This window comes from Rana temporaria, chromosome 7 (assembly GCF_905171775.1).
Source record: "Rana temporaria chromosome 7, aRanTem1.1, whole genome shotgun sequence".
NCBI lineage: Eukaryota > Metazoa > Chordata > Amphibia > Anura > Ranidae > Rana > Rana temporaria.
This window is the reverse complement of record NC_053495.1, coordinates 193215415-193243320: the sequence shown is the minus strand read 5'-3', so window position 1 is coordinate 193243320 and position 27906 is coordinate 193215415. Positions and strand designations below refer to the sequence as shown.

Below are 27906 nucleotides of genomic sequence, written 5' to 3'. Positions count from 1 at the left end.
TGCACTAGGGTAAAGGAAGTTATTTAGGGAAGAATTTTTTTATTTTTTTTTTCCCTTTTCAACCCCTCTTAATCTTTCACTTTGGATGTACACTAGCATACGCCCATGCAGAGCCATGTTGCATAGTAGGTGAAAAAAGACAAGCCCATCAACAACCTATGTGTGTTTATGTCAGTATTACATTGTATGTTGTGGTCGTTCAGCATGCAAGGGGATTGACAGGTGCATGGACACTGCCGCTGCATCCCAATTGACTTGAATGGGACTGCCTGCAAGGGGATGCACAGTACACCTGTGCTTCCCTGTGTGGATAAACTAGTCTCTGCATGGGTGTACACTATAGTCCCCCCCCCCCCCCCCCCCCGTGTGAACAAGGCCAACTGCTCCTCCTGCTTCGTATTGCCTTGATATGTAGTGTGAGATAATTGATGTCCCCCTGTGTTCTTTAAAAGACCCTAGCCATACTGTCCATACAGTATCGCCACTTTCACACTGAGGCGCTTTACAGGCCTTTTTAAGGGTCAGAAATGGTGACTGTAAAGTGCATCTCCTGTCACTCCACACTGGAACGTTTCGCTTGAAGGACGCTAGAAAAAGTCTAGCGTCTTTGGAGTGGTGTAAACCAGATCCTAAACCGCCCTGCCCATTGAAATGAATGAGAAGTGCCTTAAACCCCCAAGCCCCTAGCGGGGGTTAAAGGCGCCCTGCAAGGCGGCTGAAAAGCTACACTAAAACGATCAGCGCTTTACCGCTGATGCTCTCACCGCCCCATTGAGAAAGTAGCCTAACTGCCCTATTGAACATGTAACTTGGGAACACAAGACCATACAACTTAAATTGCAGGTGTATTGCCATGCATGGGTTTACGCCGTACTTGTGAAAACTTACATGGGGCGTAAATCCCTGAATGAGGCTTGCATGCCTCGAGGGATGTATGGCCCTTCACGAGTTCTTGCAAGAACAGTGTATAGACATTAATTACTATGGGTGCCTGTACACTGCAGTTGTGACTCCTGGGTGTATTTACACCTGTGCACATGAGACCTATAGAGGCAGTTAGGTGGGTACAGTGTACTGCGCTCTGTACTGTGACATTGCAAATGGGTACTTCTTGTATACATACCCATGTAAAGATGCAATCTTGCTTGGCCATCACTGGTAAGTTGGATGGGGCTTTAGTGAGCTCACTGCACTGCAGAAAAGCTCCACGTAAAGAGCTTATTTTCCTTTAGATACAAACACAGCTACATAAATGCTATTAGTCCTGCCTTATGAAAGTGTCTCGCACCGCTTGAAATTGAAATTTTAGTGCTTTGTTTTTTATTTTATTTTTTTCCCCACTATCATGTAATGTAACTAGGGGCGGACTGACCATTTGGGCACTGCCCGATGGCCCCGTGCCACTAGCGGGCCCAATCAGGGTTGCCAACCTCAGTAAAACCAGGGACAGTATGTAAAAATCTTTTTTTTTTTTTTTTAATCCCAAGATTATAGCTGCCCTGCCTCTCCAGTACCTTTTCAGTGTGTGTGTGTGTGTATACTGTGGGGCCCCATAATCTCCTATTGCCCGGGGGACCCCTGAGTTGTCAGTCCGCCCCTGAATGTAACGATGAGAGCTCCTTGAGTTCCCATTCCCACTGTCCTTGCTGGTTTTATTTTATACTATGTGGGGCAAAAAAAAAATCTTTATAAACCTTGTTATTCTGAAGAAATAAAAAATATATAAAAAAAAAAGTAGGAATCTGCAACAGTTTGTTGAAATCCCTGCAATGTACATGGATCACCCAGAGGGAGATTATTATACCGGTATACCCTTTTTTTTTTTTTTTCTTAGTGCAGTAACTCTTTAAGTGGGCCAGCATTTTGCTCTTTGGTTGGATGTAGTTTGCCAGGTGTAGAGTAAGGCCCCTTTCACATTGAGGCGTTTTTCATGCGGTACAGCGCTAAAAATAGCGCTGCTATACCACATGAAAAATCATGCCCTGTAGTGTTCAATGTGAAAGCCCGAAGGCTTTCACACTGAAGCGGTGCACTAGCAGGAGCGCTCCAAAAGTCCTGCTAGCCGCATCTTTACTGCGGTATAGGAGCGGTGCGTTCACCGCTCCTATACCGCGCCTTCCCATTGAAATCAATGGGAAACCGCGGTATTAACCCTTTTTCGGCCGCTAGCGGGGGTTAAAACCTCACCGCTAGCGCCCGAATATCGCGGTAAATACGACGGTATAGCGGCGCTACAAATAGCGCGGCTATACCGTCACCGCAGCTCCACGCCTCAATGTGAAAGAGGTCTAAGGATGAGCTCCAACGTGTTCGCATAGTACACGTGCAGAGCCCGCCAGGAAGTCTGCACGGCGCTGCGCTAATCACAGCCAGGGAGACATTGTCCCGATGCTCGGCTGCAGAGATCGGGAAATGTCTCCCTGCCTGTGATTAGCGCAGCGCCGTGCAGACTTCCTGGCGTGCTCTGTATGTGTACCATGCAAACACGCTGGAGCTCATCCTTAGTGTAGAGCTGTAGAGAAGTCCCTCTTTTTTATGAGCATTGGGTAGTGTGCAGTGATGCTACAGGTATTTATTAGAATGCTATTTAAGGAGCAGACATGCTTAATGTGATTCTGTACTAAGGATCCTTCATCTACACTGTTGACAGGCACAAACAGATATTTTAGAAGAATTGCAACGGAAATGGGGATGAAAGTGTCATTTGTTGACTGCACCAACCTGAAATGTCTGGAAGCCGCAATTACACCCGAAACAAAAGTAAGTGACACATCGGGCGAAACGCTAAGCTGATTCTACTTCACATTCATAGCATCATGTTAATCCTTGGGTGTGTACGAGAATTTTTTATACATCCGTAATGCTATGAAACATGTTGGTGCTGCACAATGTAAAGAAATCTGAAACTCAAGAGGCGTGCAGAGTTTTTTTTTTTTTGCTTCTTTCTTTACCTCTTCTGTACTACCCCTACATTACCAGGGCATTTTTCAATTTTCATGGCTGTGATAGTTTGAGGGCCAGTTCACACTAAACGCCTGCCCCCCGTCCCCCCCCCCCCCCCCCCCCACAACCTTGATGCATGAACGGTTTTCCAACTTTGAGACTGAGTCTTGGTAAAATTGTATACAGGCATTCTCCGAGTTACGAACAGAGGTGGCGTGACGTCACTGGCGAATGCTTGAGCTCCATGCTGTTTCCAAGTTCCGCCGAGCAACAAGAGTTGCTTAGAATTGTACTGTCCTGCCGACTTGCAAACAAATTTGACGTAAGACCAAACCTAGCGTCACTATCTTGTTTGTAACCCGGTGACTGCTTGTAGATCACCACAACCGCTTGCCTTCATTTCCTCAGGATAAATTGAATTTTTTTTTTTTTTTTTAACCACTTAAGCCCCAGACCATTTTGTTGCTAAATGCCCAGGCCAGGTTTTGCGATTTGGCACTGCGTCGCTTTAACAGACAATTGCACAGTCGTGCGACGTGGCTCCCAAACAAAATTGGCGTCCTTTTTTTCCCCACAAATAGAGCTTTCTTTTGGTGGTATTTGATCACCTCTGCGGTTTTTATTTTTTGCGCTATAAACAAAAATAGAGCGACAATTTTGAAAAAAATGCAATACTTTTTGCTATAATAAATATCCCCCAAAAACATATGTACATTTTTTTTTTTTTTTTTTTTTTTTTTTTTTTTTTGTAGGGGGGTGTGGCTGTAGGTCTGACGTCATCGATCGAGTCTCCTTATAAAAGGGATCACTCGATCGATACGCCGCCACAGTGAAGCACAGGGAAGCCGTGTTTACATACGGCTCTTCAGCTCCGGGGAGCGATCGCGACGGGGTGGCTATAAATGAATAGCCGCGCCGTCGTCCCGGATTGCTCCCTGAGGTAAGCCGCCCGCCGCGGAGGGGATCCCGATTGGACCCCCGACCCGCTAGAAGGCAGGGACATATATATACACGCCCATCTGCCTGTACGTGCCATTCTGTGGACGTAAATAGGCGTGCGGCTGGCGTTAAGTGGTTAAGATGTTTTTGATTAAAAAAAATCTTGCCCAACATGGTGAGGGGGGGGGGGGGAAATTAAACTTTAGCCATATTTTTTGATATTGCCATCACCACCACAAAAAAACCCAAAGCTAATTTTTTTTTTCATCTTTCACCCGCCTCCGCAAAGATCCGATTTTGCAGACGGAAGAATGTCCTATTTTTTTTTTTTTTCTTCCGTCTGCGGATCGGATGAACACGGACACACGGTCAGTGTGCAGGACCGCCCTGTCAGCCGCCGGTTAAGTGGGGATATACGGAGCGATCCCCACGGAGCTTACGGACACACGGAGGAGGATCATTACTGATCCGCCCTGTGTGAAAGGGTCCTTACAGGAGTCTATGGCTCTGCTGTTCTGAGATATCAGGTGATGTTTCTAGTCAGTGTTCAGGTAATTCTATAGTTTTTTATTTTGGCAATTTACATTTTTCAGCTTGTGTGGCTTGAAACCCCAACAAACCCAACACTGAGTGTCATCGACATTCGAGGGTGCGCTGATATCGTCCACAAACATAAAGATGTCCTCCTGGCGGTAGACAACACTTTCATGTCGGCATATTTCCAGGTAAGTAAAACTGATGTTTAAAAAATAAAATAAAACTGTGTGTTCAAAGATTTAATATGCACATGAGTCACATGCAAACTATCTAGAGTTATTTAATTCTGTAAAGAATTTTGTGTGTGCGCCTGGCCTGGAGTTTGTGTTTACACTTTTATTGAACATTATGTTTAACACACAGAATAGATGAAGTGACAGGTACTCTATACTAGACCCCCTCATGTCTTCTCTGCACTCCAGTGCTCGGAGCTTCTTGTTTTCCCAGCTAGAGCCTCTGGATTTTGATTGCTCTGAACCTGGAAGCGCTCAACATGGGAGTGCTTCCAGGTGCAGTGATTGCAGAGCAGATTGGGCAACAGATCTTTTTATCTTCCACTCACCATCCCCAAAGTATTTTAGTAGTAGAGCCCAGGCACTCCCCAAGCCCCTTCTTGGGTTCCTGGACCCCAGGGGCGGACTGACCATTGAGTCACTCGGGCACTGCCCGAGGGCCCCCATGCCACTAGGGGGCCCCACCAGGGTTGCCAGGCTCAGTAAAACCAGGGACAGTATGTAAAAATCTTTTTTCTTTTTACATCTGTCCCTGATATGTCTGAAACCGACATGCTTTTGATGTGAAAATCCTGAGATTTTAGCTGCCCCGCCTCTGCACTGCCTCCTGGCGTGGTGGCCATCTGTAATCCCAGGGGCCCCATAATCTTCTATTGCCCGGGGGGCCCCATGAGTTGTCAGTCCGCCCCTGCTGGACCCTATTGCTTCTCCTGATACCACAACAAATGCTGTCTGCTTAGACAGCTCTACATCAGCTTAGATCACTTTTTTTTTAGTACCATTTATTATTTGGGAGGGGGGGGGTGGTGATCAAGAGGGTATACAGTACAAATAATTCCCATGCAGGGAATATGGAACAGAACATTGTAAAATTGCATCAGTGATGCATACGATTCAAGGGTCTGCTTGGATCACTTTTGAGCATGGCCGCCATCAGGGGGGTACAGGCAGTACACCTGTAAGGGGCCCGGAGGTCCCCAGGGGCCCGGATGGCAACCCACTTTAAAAAAAAAAAAAAAAAGATGGCAACCCCCCCCTTTTTTTTGTTTGTTATTTTATATATATTTTTTAATATATTTTTATTTTATTTTTTATTAAAGGGCCATTTTTTTTTTTATTTTATTTATTTTTTTAGGGGTCCGGAGGTTCCCAGGGTCCCGGAGATCCCCAGGGCCCTGGATGACGACCCCCCCTTTTTTATAAAAAAAAAAAAATCATATATATATATATATATATATATATATATATATATATATATATATATATATATATATATATATATATATATATATATATATATATATATATATATATATATATAATAATTTTTTTTTTTCTTTATTTCTTATTTTTTTGTAAAGGGGCCTCCCCCGCTTCTCAATTTGTGGCAGCCTCCCCGCTTCTCAATTTCAGGCGGCGGCACCCCCCCCCCCGGTTCTCTTCTCCAGGGGGCCCATGCCTGAAGCTGTGTAAGGGGCCCCATAATTCCTGATGGCGGCCCTGCTTTTGAGCAGTGAGCTTGTTTTAATCAGTTGTTTGCCATGAAGTATAAAAGATGGGGAGGAAAAGGGTGGGCATAGTTGGCACTTGATTGCCTGTCACAGGTGCAGCTGCTCATATTAACCCCCACAGCACTGGATGATCACTGCTATGGGCCTATCCAGGGACAAAGGACTTCAGACTTTAATTAAACACAGCAGCCCCCTGCACACGTGACACTCTTATTCACTGTAAGTACCATCCCTGGTGCTGTGTAGAGTTTTTGGTATTGGCAATCTGTAATATTAAAATTCTATTTTAGGATCCAATACTGACATTTCGTGATGTTCAAGTGATTGTAGGCAAAATATTTGTCCTTTTTGTTTCTTTCAGCGCCCACTTGCCCTAGGGGCAGACATTTGTATGTATTCAGCAACTAAATACATGAATGGTAAGTGTATCATTGCTTTGGGATATTCGATGGTAGCTTTCTGTTTGTATGCAGTTGACTCCTTGTCCACTAGAGGCTGCTCTTGTGCTTTGCTTGAAAACCATGATAGTCCTGCCTTGGTCCTTTATATAGGATGATGCAGACTTTTATATTATATTATATTATATTATATCAGAACTCCAAAGCCATAAAATGAAGGTTTAGCTGGTTATTCTGTACGTATGCATGCTACCTTTACACTCAGGCTGTATTCCTACTTTTTGATTTGGGTCAAATAATGGGAAAAGCTTAAAGGGTTTGTAAAGGATTTTTTTTTTTTTATCTTAATAGCTTCCTTTACCTTAATGCAGTGCTGTTTTCATGTCCTCATTGTTTGTTTTTGATCTCAAGTTGCTGTAATTCTTCTCTGATCTCCACACTTCCTGGTTGTCTGTTTCCTGATAACCACAGTACTGGGAGCTTTCTCTCTGTGATCACTAATCAAGGAGGTGTGATTACTGTGGCCCGGATTCAGAAAGTAGATACGACGGCGTATCTCCTGATACGCCGTCGTATCTATGCGCCTGATTCATAGAATCAGGTTACACATAGATATCCCTAAGATCCGACAGGTGTAAGTGACTTACACTGTCGGATCTTAGGCTGCAATTCCAGGCCGGCCGCTAGGTGGCGCTTCCGTATTATTACGTGAGGAATATGCAAATGAGGAGTTACGCCAATTCAGAAACGAATTGACCGCCCGGCGCTTTTTTTTTTACGTCGTTTGCGTTCGGCTTTTTCCGGCGTTTAGGTACCCCTGCTATATGAGGCGTAGCTAATGTTAAGTATGGCCGTCGTTCCCGCGCCGAGTTTTGAAATTTGACGTCGTTTGCCTAAGTCGTTTGCGAATACGGATGGACGTAATTTACGTTCACGTCGAAAGCATGACGAATTGCCAACGTCATTTGGAGCATGCGAACTGGGATTCAGTCGCGGCATGCGCAGTTCGTTCGGCGCGGGGACGCGCATCATTTAAATGATACGCGCCCCCTACCCGCCGAATTTGAATTCCGCCGGGCGATTTACGATACGCCGCCGCAACTTTACAGGCAAGTGCTTTGTGAATAAAGCACTTGCCTGAAAAACTTGCGGCGGCGTAACGTAAATAACATACGTTACGCCAGCAGAAAAATTCCCGCGGATCTTTCTGAATCTGGCCCTGTGTGTCTAAAACCCCTCGGCACCAATCAGTTTCGTTTTACAAGCCATCACTGCCCTGTATTGGCTCTTTGGCTCTGTACATCGCAGAAGCAGGAAACAGCATGCAAAAAACAAAACTAAAACTGTAGGTACATTATATGATTGATTTTTATTCATTTTTAAAAGGAATCGGTTATCTGTTATGTCTCTATACCCTGTAAACAGTCATTTCAGCAAATACATTTTTTTCCTTTAAAGTAGAACTAAGCAAAACTTTATTTTTCAATTTGGGTAGAGCACAGGAGGGTTATAACGGTCATTGTGAGTTTTTTTAATTCCCTTCTGTGTCCCTTCGGGGAGAATTGCCTTCACTGTCCCATAGCCAAAACAGGAAATGAGCAGAATTCCTGAATATTACTTTTCTGGGGACAACTCAAAATTTGTCTTTTAAAATTTTATATAAAATTCTAATCGGGTGAAGAGGTAGCAACAAAAACATGACAGGGGTCTTAATCCAACTCCAATCTATGCACAACTAAAGATATATATATTTTTTTTATTATACTTTAAATTTTCATGAATGCACCCCTCTGTTACCACCTTGTAGTAATCCCATCTACAAACACCTTCTCCACCCCAAAAAAATAAATAAAAAAATAAATTACTAAGCAGTGCTGGAGGCTGTGTATAATGCAAATGTTCATTTGGTCATGTGGTACTGGCCACATGACCAGAATCCTTTTGAGCCCCCTTCTGGGATGGTGTCTCAGAAGAGGAGATTCTCATTGGTCACATGGCCAGTGCTGACCAATGAGTGCACACCATTGGGATCAATATGCTGCAATGCAGCTTCCTGTACTGAACTGTTCTACCAGCTGGATAGGGTGTCGGAAGATGGGTTGTCGTATGGAGAGGAGGATTCTTAAGGACCACATTTTAAGAAGGGCGCATGTTGGCTGTTCAGTGGCTCAAGCCACTCAGTTGATCTCTGATTGTCTAACAAAAACTTTAGACTGAGCTATGCAAACAGAGCCTTGGGGCAGGCAGCCGCTGCTGTTCAGTCTCTTTTGCTAACCAATAGTGCTCTGGAAATTCTTGGTCATGTAAATTAAAGGAACCCTAAAGTTAACAAAATCCCTAAAGGGGGAAAAATAACAAACATGTTATACTTACCTCCACTGCGCAGCTCGTTTTGCACAGAGTGGCCCCGAACCCTGTCTTCTGGGGTCCCTTGGCGGCTGTCTCGTCTCCTCCTCGCAAGAGCTTTCCACCTTCATGCGAACTCGCATGGTGGAAAGCTTTTGTGGGAGCGCTCCCGTGATACAGCAGCGGGCATAGCCGCCGACTGTATCACTCGGCCCCGCCCCCCGGCGTGCCGCGTCATCGGATGTGATTGACAGCAGCACCAGCCAATGGCTGCGCTACCATCAATCCGTCCAGCCTAGCCAATCAATGGCCAGGCTGCGAACCGAAGAGGAACACGGGGACGCGCGGGGGACTTTCGAGGGGGGGAGGTAAGTAAAACGGGGGTTCAGGGGGGGCCGGTACATCAGATGTTTTTTCACCTTAATGCATAGGATGCATTAAGGTGAAAAAAACATTTACCTTTACAACCCCTTTAAGGTACCCTCCTATCTTATGGGTGACTATAGTCATCTCTTACCCCATCATTTTGGCTGATGAGGAGCATTTTTTTTTTTTTTTTTTTTTTTATATATTTATAAAAAAATATATATACCGTATAAGCCGAGGCACCTAATTTTACCACAAAAAAATGGGAAAACTTATTGACTCCAGTATAAGCCTAGAGTGTCCCTGTGCATGCCTCACTGTGTCCATGTGCATGCCTCACTGTGCCCATGCCTCACTGTGTCTATGTGCATGCCTCACTGTGCCCATGCCTCACTGTGTCCATGTGCATGCCTCACTGTGCCCATGCCTCACTGTGCCCAGGACTAGACTTACATTTAACATGGCAGTATATGCAAGGGGTGCCCGGCTTTGAAAAAAATCTGTGCTCTCCGACCGTAGGTCCCCCGGACAGCAAACTTTGCACACTTGTAGAGGAAGAGTGGGACTATATGTGTGCCAAGGTGACTCGAGTATAAGCCGAGGGGGGCATTTTTAGCACACAAAAAAATGTGCTGAAAAACTTGGCTTATACTCGAGTATATACGGTATATATTTTGCTATACATTTGTAGAATCTGTGTAATTTAAAAAAATATATATTTTTATTTTCTTCCCCTCTAGGTCACAGTGATGTTATCATGGGGCTGGTTTCCGTAAACTGTGACAAACTCTCCGAGAGACTCAAATTCCTCCAGAATGGTAAGCTACTTTATGGCTTCACTAGGTGATGACACCTGCCAACGTGCCCAAAGGTGCAATTTGTCAGCAGCGGATGGACCGGGATTAGCAGGCTGCCCATTAGACGGAGCTGCAGTCCGGTGAATTTATTTTATTGTGAAATCCCTTTTTAGACAGGCGTGCCGGAGGTGGCATATTGCCTGCTAATCATAGGCTATCCCCTGACAAGGTGCTTCACTGTGAATTGCAAGTTGGCAGCATTGCCCATGTGAAAGGGGCCGATGTCTGCTGTCAGACTGGTGACTCTGCCTCTTGCAATTTTACTGGTGGCAGTTGGTTTAAATTGCCAATGGCAAGATTGCCAAGATTACTTTTTTTTTTTTTCTATGGAAACATTACGGGGCAGATCTACAAAAGAATTACGCCGGCGTATCTATTGATACGCCGGCGTAATTTGAAATTTCCTGCGTCGTATATTTGTTTTGTATCCACAAAACAAAGATACAACGGCATCTCGGGTCGATCCGACAGGCGTACGTCTTAGTACGCCGTTGGATGTAAGCTGCAATTTTTCAGGGGCCGCTAGGTGGCGTTTTCCGTTGAAATCCGCGTCGAGTATGCAAATTAGCTAGTTACGGCGATCCACGAACGTACATCCGCCCCGCGCATTTTTTTACGTCGTTTGCGGCTTTTTCCGGCGTATAGTTAAAGCTGCTGTTATGAGGCGTACTCAATGTTAAGTATGGCCGTCCTTCCCGCGTAGAAATTTGAAATTTTTACGTCGTTCGCGAAAAGGGATTTGCGTAGAATGTCACCGTCGTAAGCATTGGCTGGTTCCAGGTTAATTTCGAGCATGCGCACTGGGATACCCCCACCGACGGCGCATGCGCCGTTCAAAAAAAACGTTGTTTACGTCGGGTCACAACGTATTTCCATAAAACACGCCCCCATTACATCCATTTGAATTCCGCGCCCTTACGCCGCCAGAGATACACTACACCGCCGTAACTTACGGTGCGAATTCTTTGAGGATTCAAAATAAAATAAATAAGTTACGGCGGCGTAGTGTATCTTAGATACGCTGCGCCCGGCGCAAAGGTGTGTGGATCTGCCCCTAACTCTGTAGCTGAGGCAGTGCAATGTTTGTGATCAAAATCCAGCAGTATTTGGCTCAGCAACAGAGTGGCATATTGCTGCTCCTGTCTAAAGAGGGCGCCATTTCATAGGGAGAGCCAGGAAATCTTTTAAAGATCCTGCCGCTGGCGATTTGTCTCTAGTGGCAGAATTGCTTGTCTGACATCAGCCCAAAGAGTAATATATCATTCTCTGACCCTTTTTCATGCTCTTGCAGTCAGAGGCGGCTCTAGGCTTTGTGAGGCCTTAGGCAAAATTTAGACACAGGGCCCCACTCACGCAAGCGGTGCGGGCTAAAGGAGCCACATGGACTTGCGGCCCGACTGCTGTGCCCTATGGCTGACCGCACAGCTTTTACAGATGGCACCTGGAGCCTGTTGGTCAGTCCAGTGATTGAGCAGAGGCAAATTGGGCAGCCGCGAGGCCCCTGTGAGTGCCAAGCCTTAGGCGGCTGCCTAATTAGAGAGCCGCCTCTGTTTGTAGTTTGCTGCTCAGGAATACAAACTCAAGTGGCACAAATATCTTGTAAACCTGTTGCAGGGACTGTGCTGACAATTTGCTAATTTGCTTGACAAATGTCCGCTATTTATGTAGACTATCTGCTGGATTCAGGTAGCTGCGCCCCTTCTTACGGCGGCGCAGTGTATCGTATTTACACTGCAAGTTTGAGAGGCAAGTGCTGTATTTACAAAGCGCTTGCCTCCTAACTTACGGCGGCGTAGCGTAAATGGGGCCGGCGTAGGCGCGCGTTATTCAAATGATGTTGAGGGGGGCGTGTTCTATTCAAATTGGGTTTACCCTGCGTAATTATGTTTTTTTTTACGAACGGCGCATGCATCCCAGTGCGCATGCTCGAAATTCCGACGCAAATCGTCATTGCTTTCGACGTAAACGTAAATAACGTCCAGCCCTATTTGCGAACGACTTATGCAAACGACGTAATAAATTCAAATTTCGAAGCGGGAACTGACGTCCATACTTGACATTGGCTGCGCCACCTAATAGCAGGAGCAACCTTACGCCGAAAAAGCCTAACGTAAACAAATTGTGCCGGCCGTACGTACATTTGTGAATCGGCGCATCTAGGTAATTTGCATATTCTACGCTGAAAACAACGGAAGCGCCCCTAGCAGCCAACGTAATATTGCACACAATTCTACGGCGCCACATTCAAGTTACGTCGGCGGAGGAAGCCTATTTTTTTAGCGTATCTGCCTTTGAGAATCGACGTAACGATACGCCGGCGCAGATTTGAAATTACGGCGGCGTATCTGGAGATACACCGCCGTAAAAGCTTCCTGAATCTACCCCTATGTTTCCACAATTAAATTTCTAAAGTATTTTGCTGTACAGGAAGCGAAAGGTCTACAGAGCGTCTAGGATTCTACTGTATGAATAGATAAAGTGGATAATGATAATAATATAAAGTCGTCCTTCAGTGTTTAATGGGTTGGAGAGCATGAGATATCCTATTATGAGGATATTTTCCTCCTGGTGTCCAGGCTACTCATGACCTCCCCTGTCCATCAGCCATGTGTTTCTATGATGATGGACTGACATCTGTTTGTTTGCAGCACTCGGCGCCGTTCCGTCCCCGTTTGATTGCTACCTCTGTAACCGCGGCCTGAAGACTTTACCTCTGCGAATGAAGCAGCACTTCCACAATGCGCTGGCTATAGCCATGTTTCTCGAGAAAGACCCTCGTGTTGACAAAGTTGTCTTCCCAGGTAAGGAAATTATACTATTTAAAGGGTCAGTTCAGGTTCTGCAGGGGAGGTGACTGATTTTCGTGTTTATGGAGTCTGTTTATAAAACCTTTGCAAATGCCATTTTTTTTTTTAATTGGTCGTGTGTAGGCTCCAGAGCATTTTACTCGACGAGAAAAATGGGTGATTTTTTATTTTAGAACCTGCTCTATTTTTTTTTCACGTCGTGAAAAAACGGTCGTGTGTAGGCTTTACGAGGGGGGGGGGGAAACGTGCATGCTCAGAAGCAAGTTATGAGACTGGAAAATTGGCAAAAGCTGCCCAAAGGGTGGCACCATTCGAATGGAACTTCCCCTTTTATAGTGCCGTCGTACGTGTTGTACGTCACCGCGCTTTGCTGAAGCATTTTTTTTCCCACGATCGTGTGTATGCAAGGCAGGCTTTAGAGGAATCGCGACAAATCTTGTCGAGAAAAACTTTGTTTCTTTTTCCCATGACATGAAAAACGGTTGTGTGTACGTGGCATGAGTGTGAAAAGCAAAAAAGCTGTATATTATTATTATTTATTATTATTAAACAGGATTTATATAGCGCCAACAGTTTGCGCAGCGCTTTACATCAGGGAAAACAGTACAGTCACAATACAAATCAATACAGGAGGGATCAGAGGGCCCTGCTCGTTAGAGCTTACAATACTGATCTGTTCATATAAAAAATAAATAAAAATAAATCCAAATATATCCTATTGAAAGGGCAAAAAGCCCCAAAGTGTGTGGGGTGTTTTGACCATAAAAGTCTGTTCACCACAGGAAAACGCAAAAAAGCCAACATGTTTCAGAACAAAACTCCACCCTTCTTCAGGGCTCAGGTTTAGGAACATTGGGAGTCACTAAAAGGATATAAAAAGTTAAAAATTAAGAATTATTAAATTTTGTAAATGTCACAGAACACTTGAAATCTGTATAGTGTGAATTGGGAAGATTTTGGGTCACCTCTCATTCTCAAGGAGTGCCCTTTTGTGGAGAGCTGCTGAACCAAGGCTATTGCACCCAGTAATACTTTTACTTGCCTACTGAGAGCTTTCATACAGCGTCCCATTTTTCCACCCTTCTTTAAAATGCCACGTCAGATTTTATGGTGAACCCTTCATTTTCTTGGTGCTTATCAGCTAGCAAGATGCACTGGACCCGCACCCAACCATAGTGGATGGGTGTAAGGACAAAGATGCACCTGGAGCGGGTTAGATTTTTGACTTTCCTGACCTATTTCATCTACCATTATCTAATTGAGGTCTGCAAGCCCCCATATTTCTCTTTAAAAAAGGTAAATTCTCAACCAATCCAACTTTTGGGGAAATCTTTCTACATCATGTAGTTTTATTGTTCAAAAAAAAATATATGTTTTTTTTGTTTTTTTTTTTTTTTAAATAGGAAAAAACCTAGGGCCGGATTCACGTAACACTTACGCCGTCGCATAAGTGTCAATGTGCGCCGTCATATCTCTGCGCCGTGCCCATAGAACTAGATATGCCTGAAAATAGGCTTCCTCCGACCGACGTAACTTTCCTACGCCGGCGTATCTTGGGTGCATATTTACGCTGGCCGCAAGGGGCGCTCCCATTGATTTACCCTTCGAATATGCAAATGACTGAGATACGCCGATTCACGAACATACTTGCGCCCGTCGCAGTAATATACGCCGTTTACGGCGTACGTCCGGCGTAAAGTTATTCCACATGTAGGAGGCGCAACCCATGCAAAGGTATGGACCACGGAACAGCCGTCGTATTTTACGTCGTTTACGTAGTACTACGTGAATAGGGCTGGGCGTAGGTTACGTTCAGTGATTCGACGTATCTTAGGCGTTCTTTCCGACGTGATTCTGAGCATGCGCACTGGGAAGCGTCCACGGGACGGCGCATGCGCCGTTCGTTCGGCCCATCATTTGCATGGGGTCACGGTTCATTTAAATGGATCACGCCCACCTTCCACCTACTTTGAATTAGGCCGGCTTACGCCTACGAATTTACGTTACGCCGGCGCAACGTTGGGAGCATTTCCTTTGAGAATACTGTGCTCGCCGCTCTGTGCAGCGTATATTCGATACGCTGCGCCGGCATAAAGATGCGCCCAGGTATGTGAATCTGGCCCCTAGTCTCCTACAGAACAAAGACTTGGTTCACACAAAATTGGGCAAACGCATTTAAAACACATTTAATTGTCAATAGAGTAGTTCTATAAAACCCACCATTAAAGAGGGGAGCCTGTCGCCCTAAATGGGTTCAAACTGTGTGTCCTTAATACAGGACGTTAAACTTGAATTGTATATGTGACGAGGCCTTAGGATAGTTTCTCCAGGTGTCCTAACTTTTATAAAAGATATCGCTATCTCATCTCGCCTGGCCCCTCCAAAATAACAACACACAGCCATTAATGTCCAAACCGCTGGCAACAAAAGTGAGTACACCCCTAAGTGAAAATATGCAAATTGGACCCAAAGTGTCAATATTTTGTATGGCTACCATTATTTTCCAGCACTGCCTTAACCCTCTTGGGCATGGAGGTCACCAAAGCTTCACAGGTTGCCACTGGAGTCTCTTCCCATCCTCCATGATGACATCACAGAGCTGGTGGATGTTGGAGATCTTGCGCTCCTCCACCTTCCGTTTGAGGATGCCCCACAGATGCTCAATAAGGGTTTAGGTCTGGAGACATGCTTGGCCAGTCCATCACCTTTACCCTCTGCTTCTTTAGCAAGGCAGTGGTAGTCTTGGTGATTTTTGGGTTTCTTATGTAGGAATACTGCCCTGCGGTCCAGTCTCTGAAGGGAGGGGGATCATGCTCTGCTTCAGTATGTCACAGTACATGTTGGCATTCATGGTTCCCGCAATGATCTGTAGCTCCCCAGTGCCCGGAGCACTCATGCAGCCCCAGACCATGACGCTCCCACCACCATGCTTGATGGTAGGCAAGACACACTTGTCTTGGTACTGGCCTGGTTGCTGGCATCCTCTTCTTCTCTCCTATCACCCATAATGAATAGATCATGTAGTGGGTTTGAATTTTTTTTTCTTATTAAAAGATTTGTGTTTTGCAATGACTGTTGTAGCTACAAAGTGTGTATGTAATGTAAAATATTATGTTCTCACTTTAAGGGCTGCCATCCCACCCACAGTATGAGCTCACCAAGCGTCAGTGCACTGGTGTACCTGGTATGATCACATTCTACATCAAAGGCAACTTGGAACACGCCAAGATATTCCTCAAGAGTGTGAAGGTGAGTATTGATTGCTTGCTCAGCATACAGGCTGAATAATGTGTAGAAATCTATTGTTGACTTGCATTCTGACTCTATGGAGCTACATATTCCAGGAGCTTGTGAAGGCAAGTTGCTTGTGTGGCCCTGGTATACAGTGTGGCAGGGACCCACAGACCTATCCACACTAGGTACAAGGGTGTATGTAGGAGCATAAAGCATGCTAGCTGTCAGAATAACATACTGTATAGTGACAAAAATTGGCTTTTTTTTTTTTTTTTATGTATAAAGCAATAGACCTTAAAGGAACCCTTGAGTAGGCTATATGTGTTTATGGTACATGGTGCCCTATGTACAGAATAGACCTTTTATTTATTACAGGTACTTGTACAATGCCATCAACTTACAGTGTACATGGTTGTACACACCATCAGACAGAAATCCGCGCGTATGCGGTGACGTGGCCACGCCGTCGCCGCGACATGCGCGGCCCTTGAAAGTTCAATGCTTCAACGCATGCGAGAGATGGCAGGCCGATCGGACATGTCCGGTGAGTCTGTACAGACGACCGAACATGTCCGATGGACAGGCTTCCAGCGGACATGTTTCTTAGCATGCTAAGAAACATTTGTCCGCTGGAAATCTGTCCAGTCGCCTGTACACACGACCGAACATGTCTGCTGAAACTGGTCCGCGGACCAGTTTCAGCAGACATGTTCAGTTGTGTGTACGGGGCCTTATATGTTGTTAATCATTCCCCCGGCTGTGTCCCCCGGAGTAGGTGCACCCCTGGATTGTTATTACCCCTATGCCGAACGCATGTACCCGATCTGATGTGTCATGTAATGTCTTTGTCCTCTCTTTTATGAGCCATGTTGACTGACCGTATGTATGTTTTTTGATAATTTCTAAAATAAAGATTTTATATATATATATATATATATATATATATATATATATATATATATATATATATATATATATATATATATATATATATATATAAAAGCAGGTACATGTTTATGCGGCATATGTCTTACTTTTTAAGAGGAAACGCTTTATTGAATGTTTAATTTTTTTTTTTTTTGTGTACATGAGCTTCACCTTGTATTTGACCAGTAAGGACGAGCTCAGGCAGGCATGGATCCCAATCCAAACCCATCTAAGCAAGCCCCTAAGGAAGCTGTTGCCATGCTAGGTCAATCGTAGGTGGTTGAGGCATTCCCTGCCCTAGAAATCACGGGGCCCCGTACAGCCTACCTGACAGGGCCCCCCTCAAATATATCAAAACAAGATTTTCACTTAAAATATACTAAAATCATTCTTAGCGGACACAAAGATAACAGATAGCTGTGTGAATTAGCCCTTTTTTAAATGTTTTTTTACATTGTTAAACAAAAACATTATATATATATATATATATATATATATATATATATATATATATATATATATATATATATATATATATATATATATATATATATATATATATATATATATAATAATTTTTTTTTTTTTTTTTTTTTTTAATATATTTTTTACATTTAATTCCGCAAGAATTTTATTCAATTTTACAAGGGATTAAAACAATACAGGGTTACAATTTGTTATTTTTTTTTTAATGGGACAGGGAAGCCGGCAGATGTCTCTCCCTGCAAGCAGCTGAAAGTCGGTGGGAGGGAGAGAAACTGTTTTTCAGCTGCTGCAGAGAGTCATAGGGCATCCTGTAATTGCCCGTCCATCCAACCGCACTGATTCCCTCTGCTGTTTGGGGCCCCCTAAGAGCCCGGGCCCCCTACAGGAGGACTGGTGGTCCCCCCCCCCCCTATCAGCGGCCCTGCATGTGGATATGGGGTGGGAAATACTGCAGCTGATTGGCCCTGTGTGGGCCTGCTCAGGTGGGTTCAGACTGTGATTCCCTACAAGCCTGAGCTCATCCCTACTGGTCAAAGACCTAAGCAGTACAGCAAACTTTTGTGAAGCTTATTCCTAAATTAAGAATTTCCCTAACTAGAAATCTACATTCAGCACTAGTCACAGCACAGTATTTGTACATACTGGGCCAGATTCACATAGGTTACGCGGATCTAAAGATCCGCTAACCTATCTGATTTAAGATCCGCCGCCGCAAGCTTTTGAGGCAAGTGGGTAATTCACAAAGCACTTACCTCAAAACTTGCGGCGGCGTATCGTAAATCCCCCGACGGAATTCAAATTCCGCGGCTAGGGGGAGTGTACTATTCAAATCAGGCGCGTTCCCGCGCCGATCGAATAGCGCCGTCTGCAAATTTACCCAGCGTGCATTGCGCTAAATGACGTCGCAAGGACGTCATTGGTTTCGACGTTAACGTAAATGGCGTCCAACCCCATTCACGGACGAGTTACGCAAACAACGTAAAATTTTTAAATCGCGACGTGCCATACTTAACATTGGCTGCGCCTCATAGACCCAGGGGTAACTATCCGCCGGAAAAACCCGAACGCAAATGACGTAAAAAAAAAAGCGCCGGGCGGTCGTTCGTTTCTTAATCGGTGTATCTCCACATTTGCATATTCGTTGCGTAAATAAACCGAAACACCACCTAGCGGCCGGCCTGGAATTGCAGCTTAAGATCCGACGGTGTAACACAGTTACACCTGTCGGATCTTAGGCATATCTATGCGTAACTGATTCTATGAATCAGTCTCATAGATCCGACCGTCGGATCTCGGAGATACGACGGCGTATCAGGAGATACGCCGTCGTATCTCTTTGTGAATCTGGCCCAGGGTGTGTGTGTGTGTGTGTGTGTGTGTGTGTGTGTATATAGATGTTAATGTGGTGGTCATACAGCTAACGAAATATATCTTAATAGGTTTTTGCACTGGCGGAAAGTCTTGGCGGATATGAAAGTTTGGCTGAGCATCCGTAAGTATAACAGATTTTAAGATGCAAATTTTTTTTTTTTTTTTTTTTCCCACTTTTTTAATGCATTTCGTTTTTTATTTTAAAGCAGCTTAGCAGATTTTTTTTTTCTTTACCATAATGGCGTAAAACCTCTAATCTCTTTATGTAAACCCTGACTTATAACGGTGTTTGGGGATAGAACACATTTATAAAAGGGGCAACTTGCTAACCCCAATGTCGTCTATAAAGCATCATAATTCTCTTTTCAAACACCCCTTGAATGCCACAAAGGCCTGCATAAAAGAACTGATCCTTTTATACAAATTAGCGCCTGATTATGTTATGTGACTTTGGTACCGGAAAGACTGATCCACCTAGAATAAAAAGAATATTCAGTTAATGGAATGCAACTTGCTGCAGGAATTGACGACGGGGCTGAAAAGTGTTTTTAAAGCGGAGTTCCGGCCACAATTTCACTTTTTAAATATAAATACCCCTGTAATACACAAGCTTAATGTATTCTAGTAAAGTTAGTCAGTAAACTAAGGTCCGTTTTGTTAGGTTGTTGCAGCATTTAGATACTTTATAAAATAGAAATTGACTGGGGCCATCTTAAGTGTGGGCATCATGAAGCCAGACTGTATGACTTCCTGGATTTCAGCCTTGCAAATCTCGCACATGCTCAGTGCTGCACAAGCAGTGTCAGATCAGGTTTCAGCACCTGTGCTGTCCAAGTCACATGATTCTTTGAGACTGGGGAGTGCACAGACTCCTGGAAAGTTGCACCCACTACATTCCCAGGAGTCTGTGCGGTGTAGGTTAGGAAGCATTAAGCACCTAGGTGCAGGAAGTGGGAAGATTAACTATTCTGCCTAGCAACAACACTTTGAAGGCATCTTAAAGGACTAATGACATTTTTTTTAAAACTACTGATGTAATGTTATATTTATGGGTGGAACTCCACTTTAAATCTAGAACCTGTATAGAGCTCATACCATAGAGATGGGACAGGAGGTGGTAGAGGGAGGACTAGATGTATTCGGAACTTGTGCGTCCCTCTTCCTTGCCCTTCCCCCCCCCCCCCCCCCCTCCACCCCCTTTTCCCTACTTATTGGGCTTTGTCCCTCCACCCCTTCTGGTTATGCTTTTTGTATCTAATTCCAATTCCCCCTCTTCCATTTTTAATCTCTTATTTAAAAAAAGGAAAATGATAAGTGGAACAGAAGCATATATATATAATTTTTTTTAAATAGGAGTTGCATTAAAGTGCATATTCATCTATAGGTACAGACGGTACATGCTTCTGTTCCACTTATTATTTTCCTATATATATATATATATATATATATATATATATATATATATATAATATATATTTCGTGTACATTCAATATTGTCTGACTGCACTGTCTGTCCTCTAAGCGTCTTTTGAAATAAAGAATTCAAGAAAAGTGACTTGCTGCAAGCCTACCAAGATATTGTGCAATTGAGTTCAATGGACTTTCTTGATGTGAAACTCCCACAATGCTTTTTAAATGGCAAGAAACCAACGACCTTGTCTAAGGCGCAGAAATCTTTTTTATTTAGTAAGCTGAAATGTGACATTTTTCTGATTTGATTTCAATTCAGATTTAGTTCTAGGAGGCAGATACCCAGAGTATTCAGTTGGGTTTCATTTTGTAAGTGCAGCTAGGAATCTGTCTTGCTGTAGTTCAGCTATGCAATCTCCATAACAAAGAGACTGGCTGCAACACTTGGCCAGTAGAACAATACAACATATTTTAATCAGATATTAAAGTACAACTAAAGGCAAATGTATTTATTTATTTTTTGGATAGAGTGTAGAGGGAGTAGAACCCCTGTCAGTTTTTATTGCTGTCTGTGTTGTGTTAATTTTGCCAGAAGATTTCGATTTCGATTTAGTTTTAGTCTTGGGACTAAAATGGCATTTTAGTCTTCTGCAATTGTTTTAGTCGACTAAAATCTCCAGTACATTTTAGTCGACTAAAACTCATTTTAGTCTAATGCATTATTCAATTCAATTCAATTACACCCATTCGCTTTTAGTTAACATCTCTCTACAATGTCCAAACTCATTCTATAATGCTGGAGTGAAAAACACTTCTGTTATTTATGGTATTGAGGTGAGAACATGCACTACAGACCAGTGTTCATTTTGAAGTCAAATTTCAAGTTGGTTTTAGTCTTTTTGACTAAAATGCCATTTTAGTCATTTCATTTATTTTAGTCTACAAAATTAACACTGTGCCCCCTCAATAAGGGAAATGTACCCTCTGTCTTGTTTACCATTATCATTGAAAGTAAAAAACACAATTTTGCTTAGTTCTACTTTAACTCCTTCCCAACAGGCCTATAGCAAAATGATGGGGTTCCATTTTTCTGACATGACGTCCAGCAGGATAAGCCGCTTGTACGCACCCCCGAGGGCACGGAGCGTGGCTAGTGCGGCGTGCCACTGACGCAACACGTTTCTGATCTCGTTAAAGAGATTATGACATAGGCTCTTTACCGGATGATCAGCTTTGTCCAATCGCAACGATTAAGTGCTGCTTATTGGCTTTCCTCTACGTGTGCTGACGGGGTCTGCGCTGATAATCGGCACATTGATTATCGGTACAGGCCTCCCAGTGATCCCCTTCAGTGCAGGAGAAAACTTTGCTCATTTACAAGTTTTTATAACGGAATCCAATAATTTTTTATTTATTTTTTGTAGCGCAAGAAATAAAATAAACTGTGGTGATCAAATACCACCAAAAAGCTCTATTTGTGTGTGTGTGTGTGTGTGTGTGTGGGGGGGGGGGGGGACAGTGTTGCATGACTGCAATTGTCATTCAAAGTATGACAGCGCTGGAATTTGGCCTGGGCAGGAATGGGGGAATCCATGTAAAGACATGTCTGAGGGAGTTTGGAGTGGAGGAACTAGACACTCCTAAACCTTGTGGACAGCCTTCCCAGAAGAGTTGAAGCTGTTATAGATGCAAAGGGTGGGCCAACTCAATACTGAACCCTACAGACTAAGACTGGGATGTCAGTACAGTTCATGTGCTTGTAAAGGCAGGCGTCCCAATACTTTTGGCATTATAGTGGAGATCGCGATGGCGAAATTAAATACGTAGCCTGTAGTTGAACATGTATGATGACTGTATTGTGGGGCGCAAATATTTTGCATATTATACAAACCTGTCACAAATCTTAATGTATGATAAAATCTATACTTGGGTGAAAACTGCATCTCATTGATCAGAAGGCTCAGATATAAGCAACTGAATTTTTATGCAAATCTTGATCTGCTTAAAACTTCAGCTGCCTAGCTCTGGATCTACCGAACCATATGACATAGTTTTCATGATGTAAAGCCTTTGAGCTTCTTTTTTTTTTTTTTTTTTTTTTTACCTAATGTATTAACAATAAAATGGGAGGAGTGAAAATGCCTAATCCTTATAGGTGGGCTCTTGCTGCTGGAGTCTCTCAGGTGCTATAGCCCACCAGATTCAACATGTTGGAAATCTTTATTGTGTTTTGCATTGTCATCTGATTTTGAGGGGGGGTAGGGGTAGTTGGCGGCATACTATCTTGGCCAAAGAGCTGAGCTGATTATACATTTTTATCTATTTCAAATGTCTTCATGTTTTTCCCACAGAGCAATCATGACGCATGCCTCTGTCCCAGAAGAAGACCGGGTCCTCCTCAAAATCAGTGACTCCCTTATCCGTCTCTCTGTTGGCCTAGAAGAAACAGAAGACCTCATTGGAGACGTGGATCAGGCATTGAGGGCTGCTGTAAGTATTGCCAGTGGATGAAGCCTTTTGGCCGGCGGATCGGACAGGTTTCCAGCGGACAAATGTTTCTTAGCATTCTAAGAAACATGTCCGCTGGAAGCCTGTCCGTCGGACATGTTCGGTCGTCTGTACGACTTACCGGACATGTCCGCTCGGCCGAAAGCCCTCGCATGCGTCAAAGTGATTTGACGCATTGCGTGGAAGCATCGACCTTCCAGGGTCGCGCACGTCGCCGTGTCAGCGGTGCTTTGCTGTCCCAGTGTGAAAAGGGGCCTTAGATTATTTTTGGTGTTTTTTTGGAACATTAAATTCTAACTGTCTCTTCTTTGCCGTTTACAGCACCCAGGCTTGGAAAACCCGACCAAGGTGGAAGACTTGCTGAAACATATGAAGTTCAATTGTTAAATATAAAATCGTTCACATTCTTGAATGGTTTACAGAGAGCCAGCCAGGCATAATCGGCCTTACACAAGGGTCCTAAATTATTAATCCAAAGGCCTACCATTGAAAGGGTTACACTTAAACCCTTCATAAATCTTTATTTAATTTATCTGAGAATGACATTTGGAGCCAATGGTTAGAGGTGAGAAGCCCACTGGGGTTTGACAGTTGCTGCCCTGTCCTACCTAAACTGATAGCAAATAAGTAACAATAATGATTGAAAACCGAGCACCTTGCAATTTCTACATTCCTTCTTTTTTTTTTCCTCTTAATCTATAGTATAATATCTGTGCACACTAAAGCCATAGGTGTGTGTGTTTATCACCATAAGCTCTGTAGTTGGCAGAGAAGCAACTGTCTGACTTTAGATCATTCCTTACTTCTGACTCCCAGCCAAGCTATTTATTTCCTTTGCTGACACATGCACCAACTGTCAGCGCTGTATAGCTAAGGCTACATACAGTGCTGTGTTCCAGCAGCAGTACAGGGACTTCCCATTCTTGGAACAAAACCAAGTCGGACCGAGAGCTGCTCAGCCATTCACAGGAAGCTTTGCATTTTTATGAATGAATACAAGTCTTCCTGTAAAGGACTGAGATGAAGATTGTGATGTCTGCCCACCTCTCCAGCCAGTCAGAGGAAGCCTTGTGTGTTTTTGAGTATTTTCTTATTTACTACCCATGTGCTTTTTAAAAAGTGACGGAATAATATGCCAAGTTTTTCTGGGCAACCAGTCAGAATTCAGCTTTCAGTAAGTTAAACGAAGTCTGATGGAAGCGGATTTTCCACGGGCAGCCATGGCTCGGCACTTGTGATTGGTCTCTTATGAAGTACACAGTATTATTGCTAAAATTTCCAAATGGCTTTTGGGGAGAAAAAGAATTTATAAATAAAATATTTAAAGCCGATTTAGCACTGGTGTCTTCTTTCTCGATATAGAGATCATTTCTTGTACAAATCCAAGACTTGGATAGGTGCTTATACCAGGATTTTAAAGCTGGTCCAATGTAAGTATGTACTGGTGTATATACCATGTAAAAACGCACAAGGGTACAAATGGCAAGTGCATTACTACCATAGGGCCAGATTCTCAAAAGAGTTACGCCGGTGTATCTACAGATACACCGGCGTAATTCGAAATTCCCGCCGGCGTATCATTGTTTTGTATTCGCAAAACAAGATACGCCGGAATTAGGCTAGGATCCTAAATGCAATACAACGCTGACCGCTAGGTGGTGTTTACGTTTAGGTCTCATTTGACTATGCAAATGAGCCTGATTGGCCGATTCCCGAACGAATTTGCTCCTCGTCGTCGTTGTTTCCGTAAGGTTACCCCTGCTATATGAGGGGTAACCTTACGCCAGTCCGCCGTATGCCATGTTAAGTATGGCGTCGGGTCCGCGTCGTTTTACTAAGTCGTTCTTGAATACGACTTTACGTCAATGACGATCACGTCGGCGTCATTGAGGTTTTCCGTCGTGAGCTGGAGCATGCGCACTAGGCTATTTTTCAGCCCGGCGCATGCGCAGTTCAATCGGCGCGGGGGTGCGCTTAATTTGAATACAAGCCGCCCCCTTTAAATTACCCGGCCATACGCCGGGCCAGTTACACTACGCCGCCGCAAATTACGGAGCAAGTGCTTTGCGAATACGGCACTTGATCAAGTAATTTGCGGCGGCGTGGTGTAAATGGATTACGCTACACCCAAATGTATGTGAATCTGGGCCATAATCATTTGAGACAATATCATACTCCCAAACCTAAATAAAATCAGGCTTTTCAAATACACTGCTCCAGCAGGTAGGATGGGTATCCTCATCCAATGCCACACAGAAGTTTGTGTTTTCGAGGGACAGGCCCCCTTCCTCAGAGCTAACCCAACAGTGTAGTGACCCACTATTTGAGTGTTTGCACCTCAAAGACACACCACTAAAATGAGCCCTTGGGCAGAGCCACCCCTGGTGGTTACTATACTCGTCACCAATTAAGCCCCCCCCCCCCCCAAAAAAAAAAATGTTGTTTAAATTTTATACAAACTTCCTTTTTCATATGCATCCCACAACCACATTGAGGGGGGCGCGGACCTGGAAAGCCCCCAAAAATTCTTAATGTAAATACTAGATGTGCACACTGAAATACCCTATATACTCGAGTATAAGCCGAGGCACCTAATTTTACCACAAAAAAATGGGAAAACGTATTGACTAGAGCAGTGATGGCGAACCTTGACACCCCAAATGTTTTGGAACTACATTTCCCATGATGCCCTTGCACTCTGCAGTGTAGTTGAGCATCATGGGAAATGTAGTTCCAAAACATCTGGGGTGCCGAGGTTCATCATCACTGGACTAGAGTATAAGCCTAGGATGTCCATCTGCATGCCTCACTGTGCCCATGCCTAGACTGACGTTTAAAATGGAAGTCTATGGAAGGGGTGCCCTGGTTTGAAAAAGCGGAGCTCCTGAGCCGTAAGTCCCCCAGACAACAAACTTTGTACACTTGTAGAAGAGAACATGTGTGCCAAGTTCTGGGTCCAGAGGACCTATGACCGGCCGGTACCGGGTCACCAGAGAAATGACCGTTTAACATTGGAGCCTATGGAAGGGGTGCCCTGCTTTGAAAAATTGGTGCTCCCCGGCGGTAGGTCCCCTGGACAACAAACTTTGCACACTTGTAGAGGAAGAGTGAGGCTACATGTTTGCCAAGTTTGGGGCCCAGGGGACCTATGACCGGTCGGTACCGGGTCTCCAAATTCTGGGAGATCAGGCGCAAAAAGGTGACTCGCGTATAAGCCGGGGGGGGGGGGGGGGGGGGGGTCATTTCCAGCACACAAAAATGTGCTGAAAAACTTGGCTTATACTCGAGTATATACAGTATTTCGATTCGGTTTCGTCTGAAAAGTGTATTTAGTTGCTCCCGAAATTCGTATTAATAAAAAAAATGCATTCATCCGAATTGAGGTTGAATCTGTCAATTGAAGGCTTATGGTGTCTGTCACATGTTCTGAGAAGATTCAACGAAGCAGCTGAATGCTCCGCCCACAAGTTATAGTAGAATTCTAATGTTGTATGACTAGTAGTAATTATGGGCCAGATCCACAGCCAGCAGGCTTAACTTAAATCTTCCTAAGTGCCCGATCCACAAAGCACTTACCTAGAAATTTTCGGCTGTGTAACTTAAATCTGTCCGGCGCAAGGCGTGCCCAATCTAATGGGGCGAGTCCCATTTAAATTAGGCGCGCTCCCGCGCCGGACGTACTGCGCATGCTCCCGACGCGCTTTGCGCAAAGTTACGTTATGCCGAGTTTTGTGAATCGCGCCGGGTAAAAAAAGTTGCGTTGGGACAAAAAAGAGATGCGGCGGGAAAAAAAATAAAATTTGACAGCGTCGCGGGAAAGAAGGGTCTACTTTTACATGGTGTACTAACTTTACACTTTGTAAAAGTAGCCCTAATTTTGCGTTTGCAAACTAACAACTTACGGAGACTTCACGAAGGGAAACCGCTTCGTGGATCTCCGTAAGTGCTAATTTGCATACCCGACGCGGAATTTCGGCGAGAAATGCCCCCAGCGGCGGCCGAGGTACTGCATCCTAAGATCCGACAGTGTAAAACTATTACACCTGCCGGATCTTAGGAATATCTATGCGTAACTGATTCTGTGAATCAGTCGCATAGATAGAAACAGGGATACGACGGCGTATCAGATACGCCGGCGTATCCCTTTTGTGGATCTGGCCCTATATTTTTATTACTAGTCAACCAACATTGGCATTCTTCTATGGGCGGAGCATTTGTCCGCTTGCGGCAATCTTATGTTTTTAGCTGCTTCGTTGAATCTTTATTTCTCTATAATGTTGAATTTTTATTTTATTTTTTTCCTCTGTCGAATGTGGAGGGGATCCAGCAGCACTCACATTAGTTAAATCAGCACCTGAGTCAGTGAGGATGAATTAGCCCTTTAGTGTGATGGAGTTGGCATGTTCTCTCTCCCCTCCCATACAGTCATGTTTGACTTCTTCCCTGCTTGAATGCCCTTTTTTGCCACATTTAAAACAGCCTGTTGCTGTGAAACTCGCCCCTGTTCTCACAAGTCAGAGTCACACACAGTAGCTGCCATGATTTATTGCATGTGCAAAAGACTTCCCGCTGAAACTGTCTGCCGGGAGGAGTGAGGGGGGGAAAGAGCAGCAGGGTGATGGATTGCCAGTACTCTGAACTCAGCCGATCACAAAAAGGCTGATATCAGAACTGTCAGATACACATAGGTGGCCGTCCTTACTGGAGCTTGTTCCTGTAAATTGCAAATAACGGCGCTGACACTTGTCGTTACTCACAGGCCTTCCTCAATCCACCACACCGGTCCCGCACCTCACAGTCCCACACAGCACAGTGAATGTTTGCCGGAAAAAAGGAAGTGATGCAGGAAAAAGCACTGCCCACTATCCTCCGGTCCCTGCCAATTAAACACTGACTAGGAGCCAAAGGGACAAATGAGTAGAGAGTGGGAGTGTTTGCGGGCACATCGCTTGCGCCCGGAACACTCCCCTAAACAGGGGCAAATCGGCTCCTCAACTTGCAATCAGCTGATTGCAAGCTGGGAAGCTTCCTAT

The 27906-nt window shown here is 44.2% G+C and overlaps 1 protein-coding gene across 1 annotated transcript in view; it reads left to right on the top strand.

The window, feature by feature from the left end:
- CTH (cystathionine gamma-lyase) overlaps positions 1–24208 on the top strand; it is a 49940-nt gene extending 25732 nt beyond the window's left edge. The window contains exons 4-12 of the mRNA XM_040360712.1: positions 2651–2760; positions 4476–4607; positions 6525–6582; positions 10014–10091; positions 12779–12931; positions 16065–16186; positions 19024–19076; positions 22717–22855; positions 23195–24208. Coding sequence (XP_040216646.1) covers positions 2651–2760; positions 4476–4607; positions 6525–6582; positions 10014–10091; positions 12779–12931; positions 16065–16186; positions 19024–19076; positions 22717–22855; positions 23195–23260 — 911 coding nt within the window. The 3' untranslated portion in view covers positions 23261–24208. The remainder of the gene's footprint in view (positions 1–2650; positions 2761–4475; positions 4608–6524; positions 6583–10013; positions 10092–12778; positions 12932–16064; positions 16187–19023; positions 19077–22716; positions 22856–23194) is intronic.
- The last annotated feature ends 3698 nt before the right edge of the window (positions 24209–27906 follow it).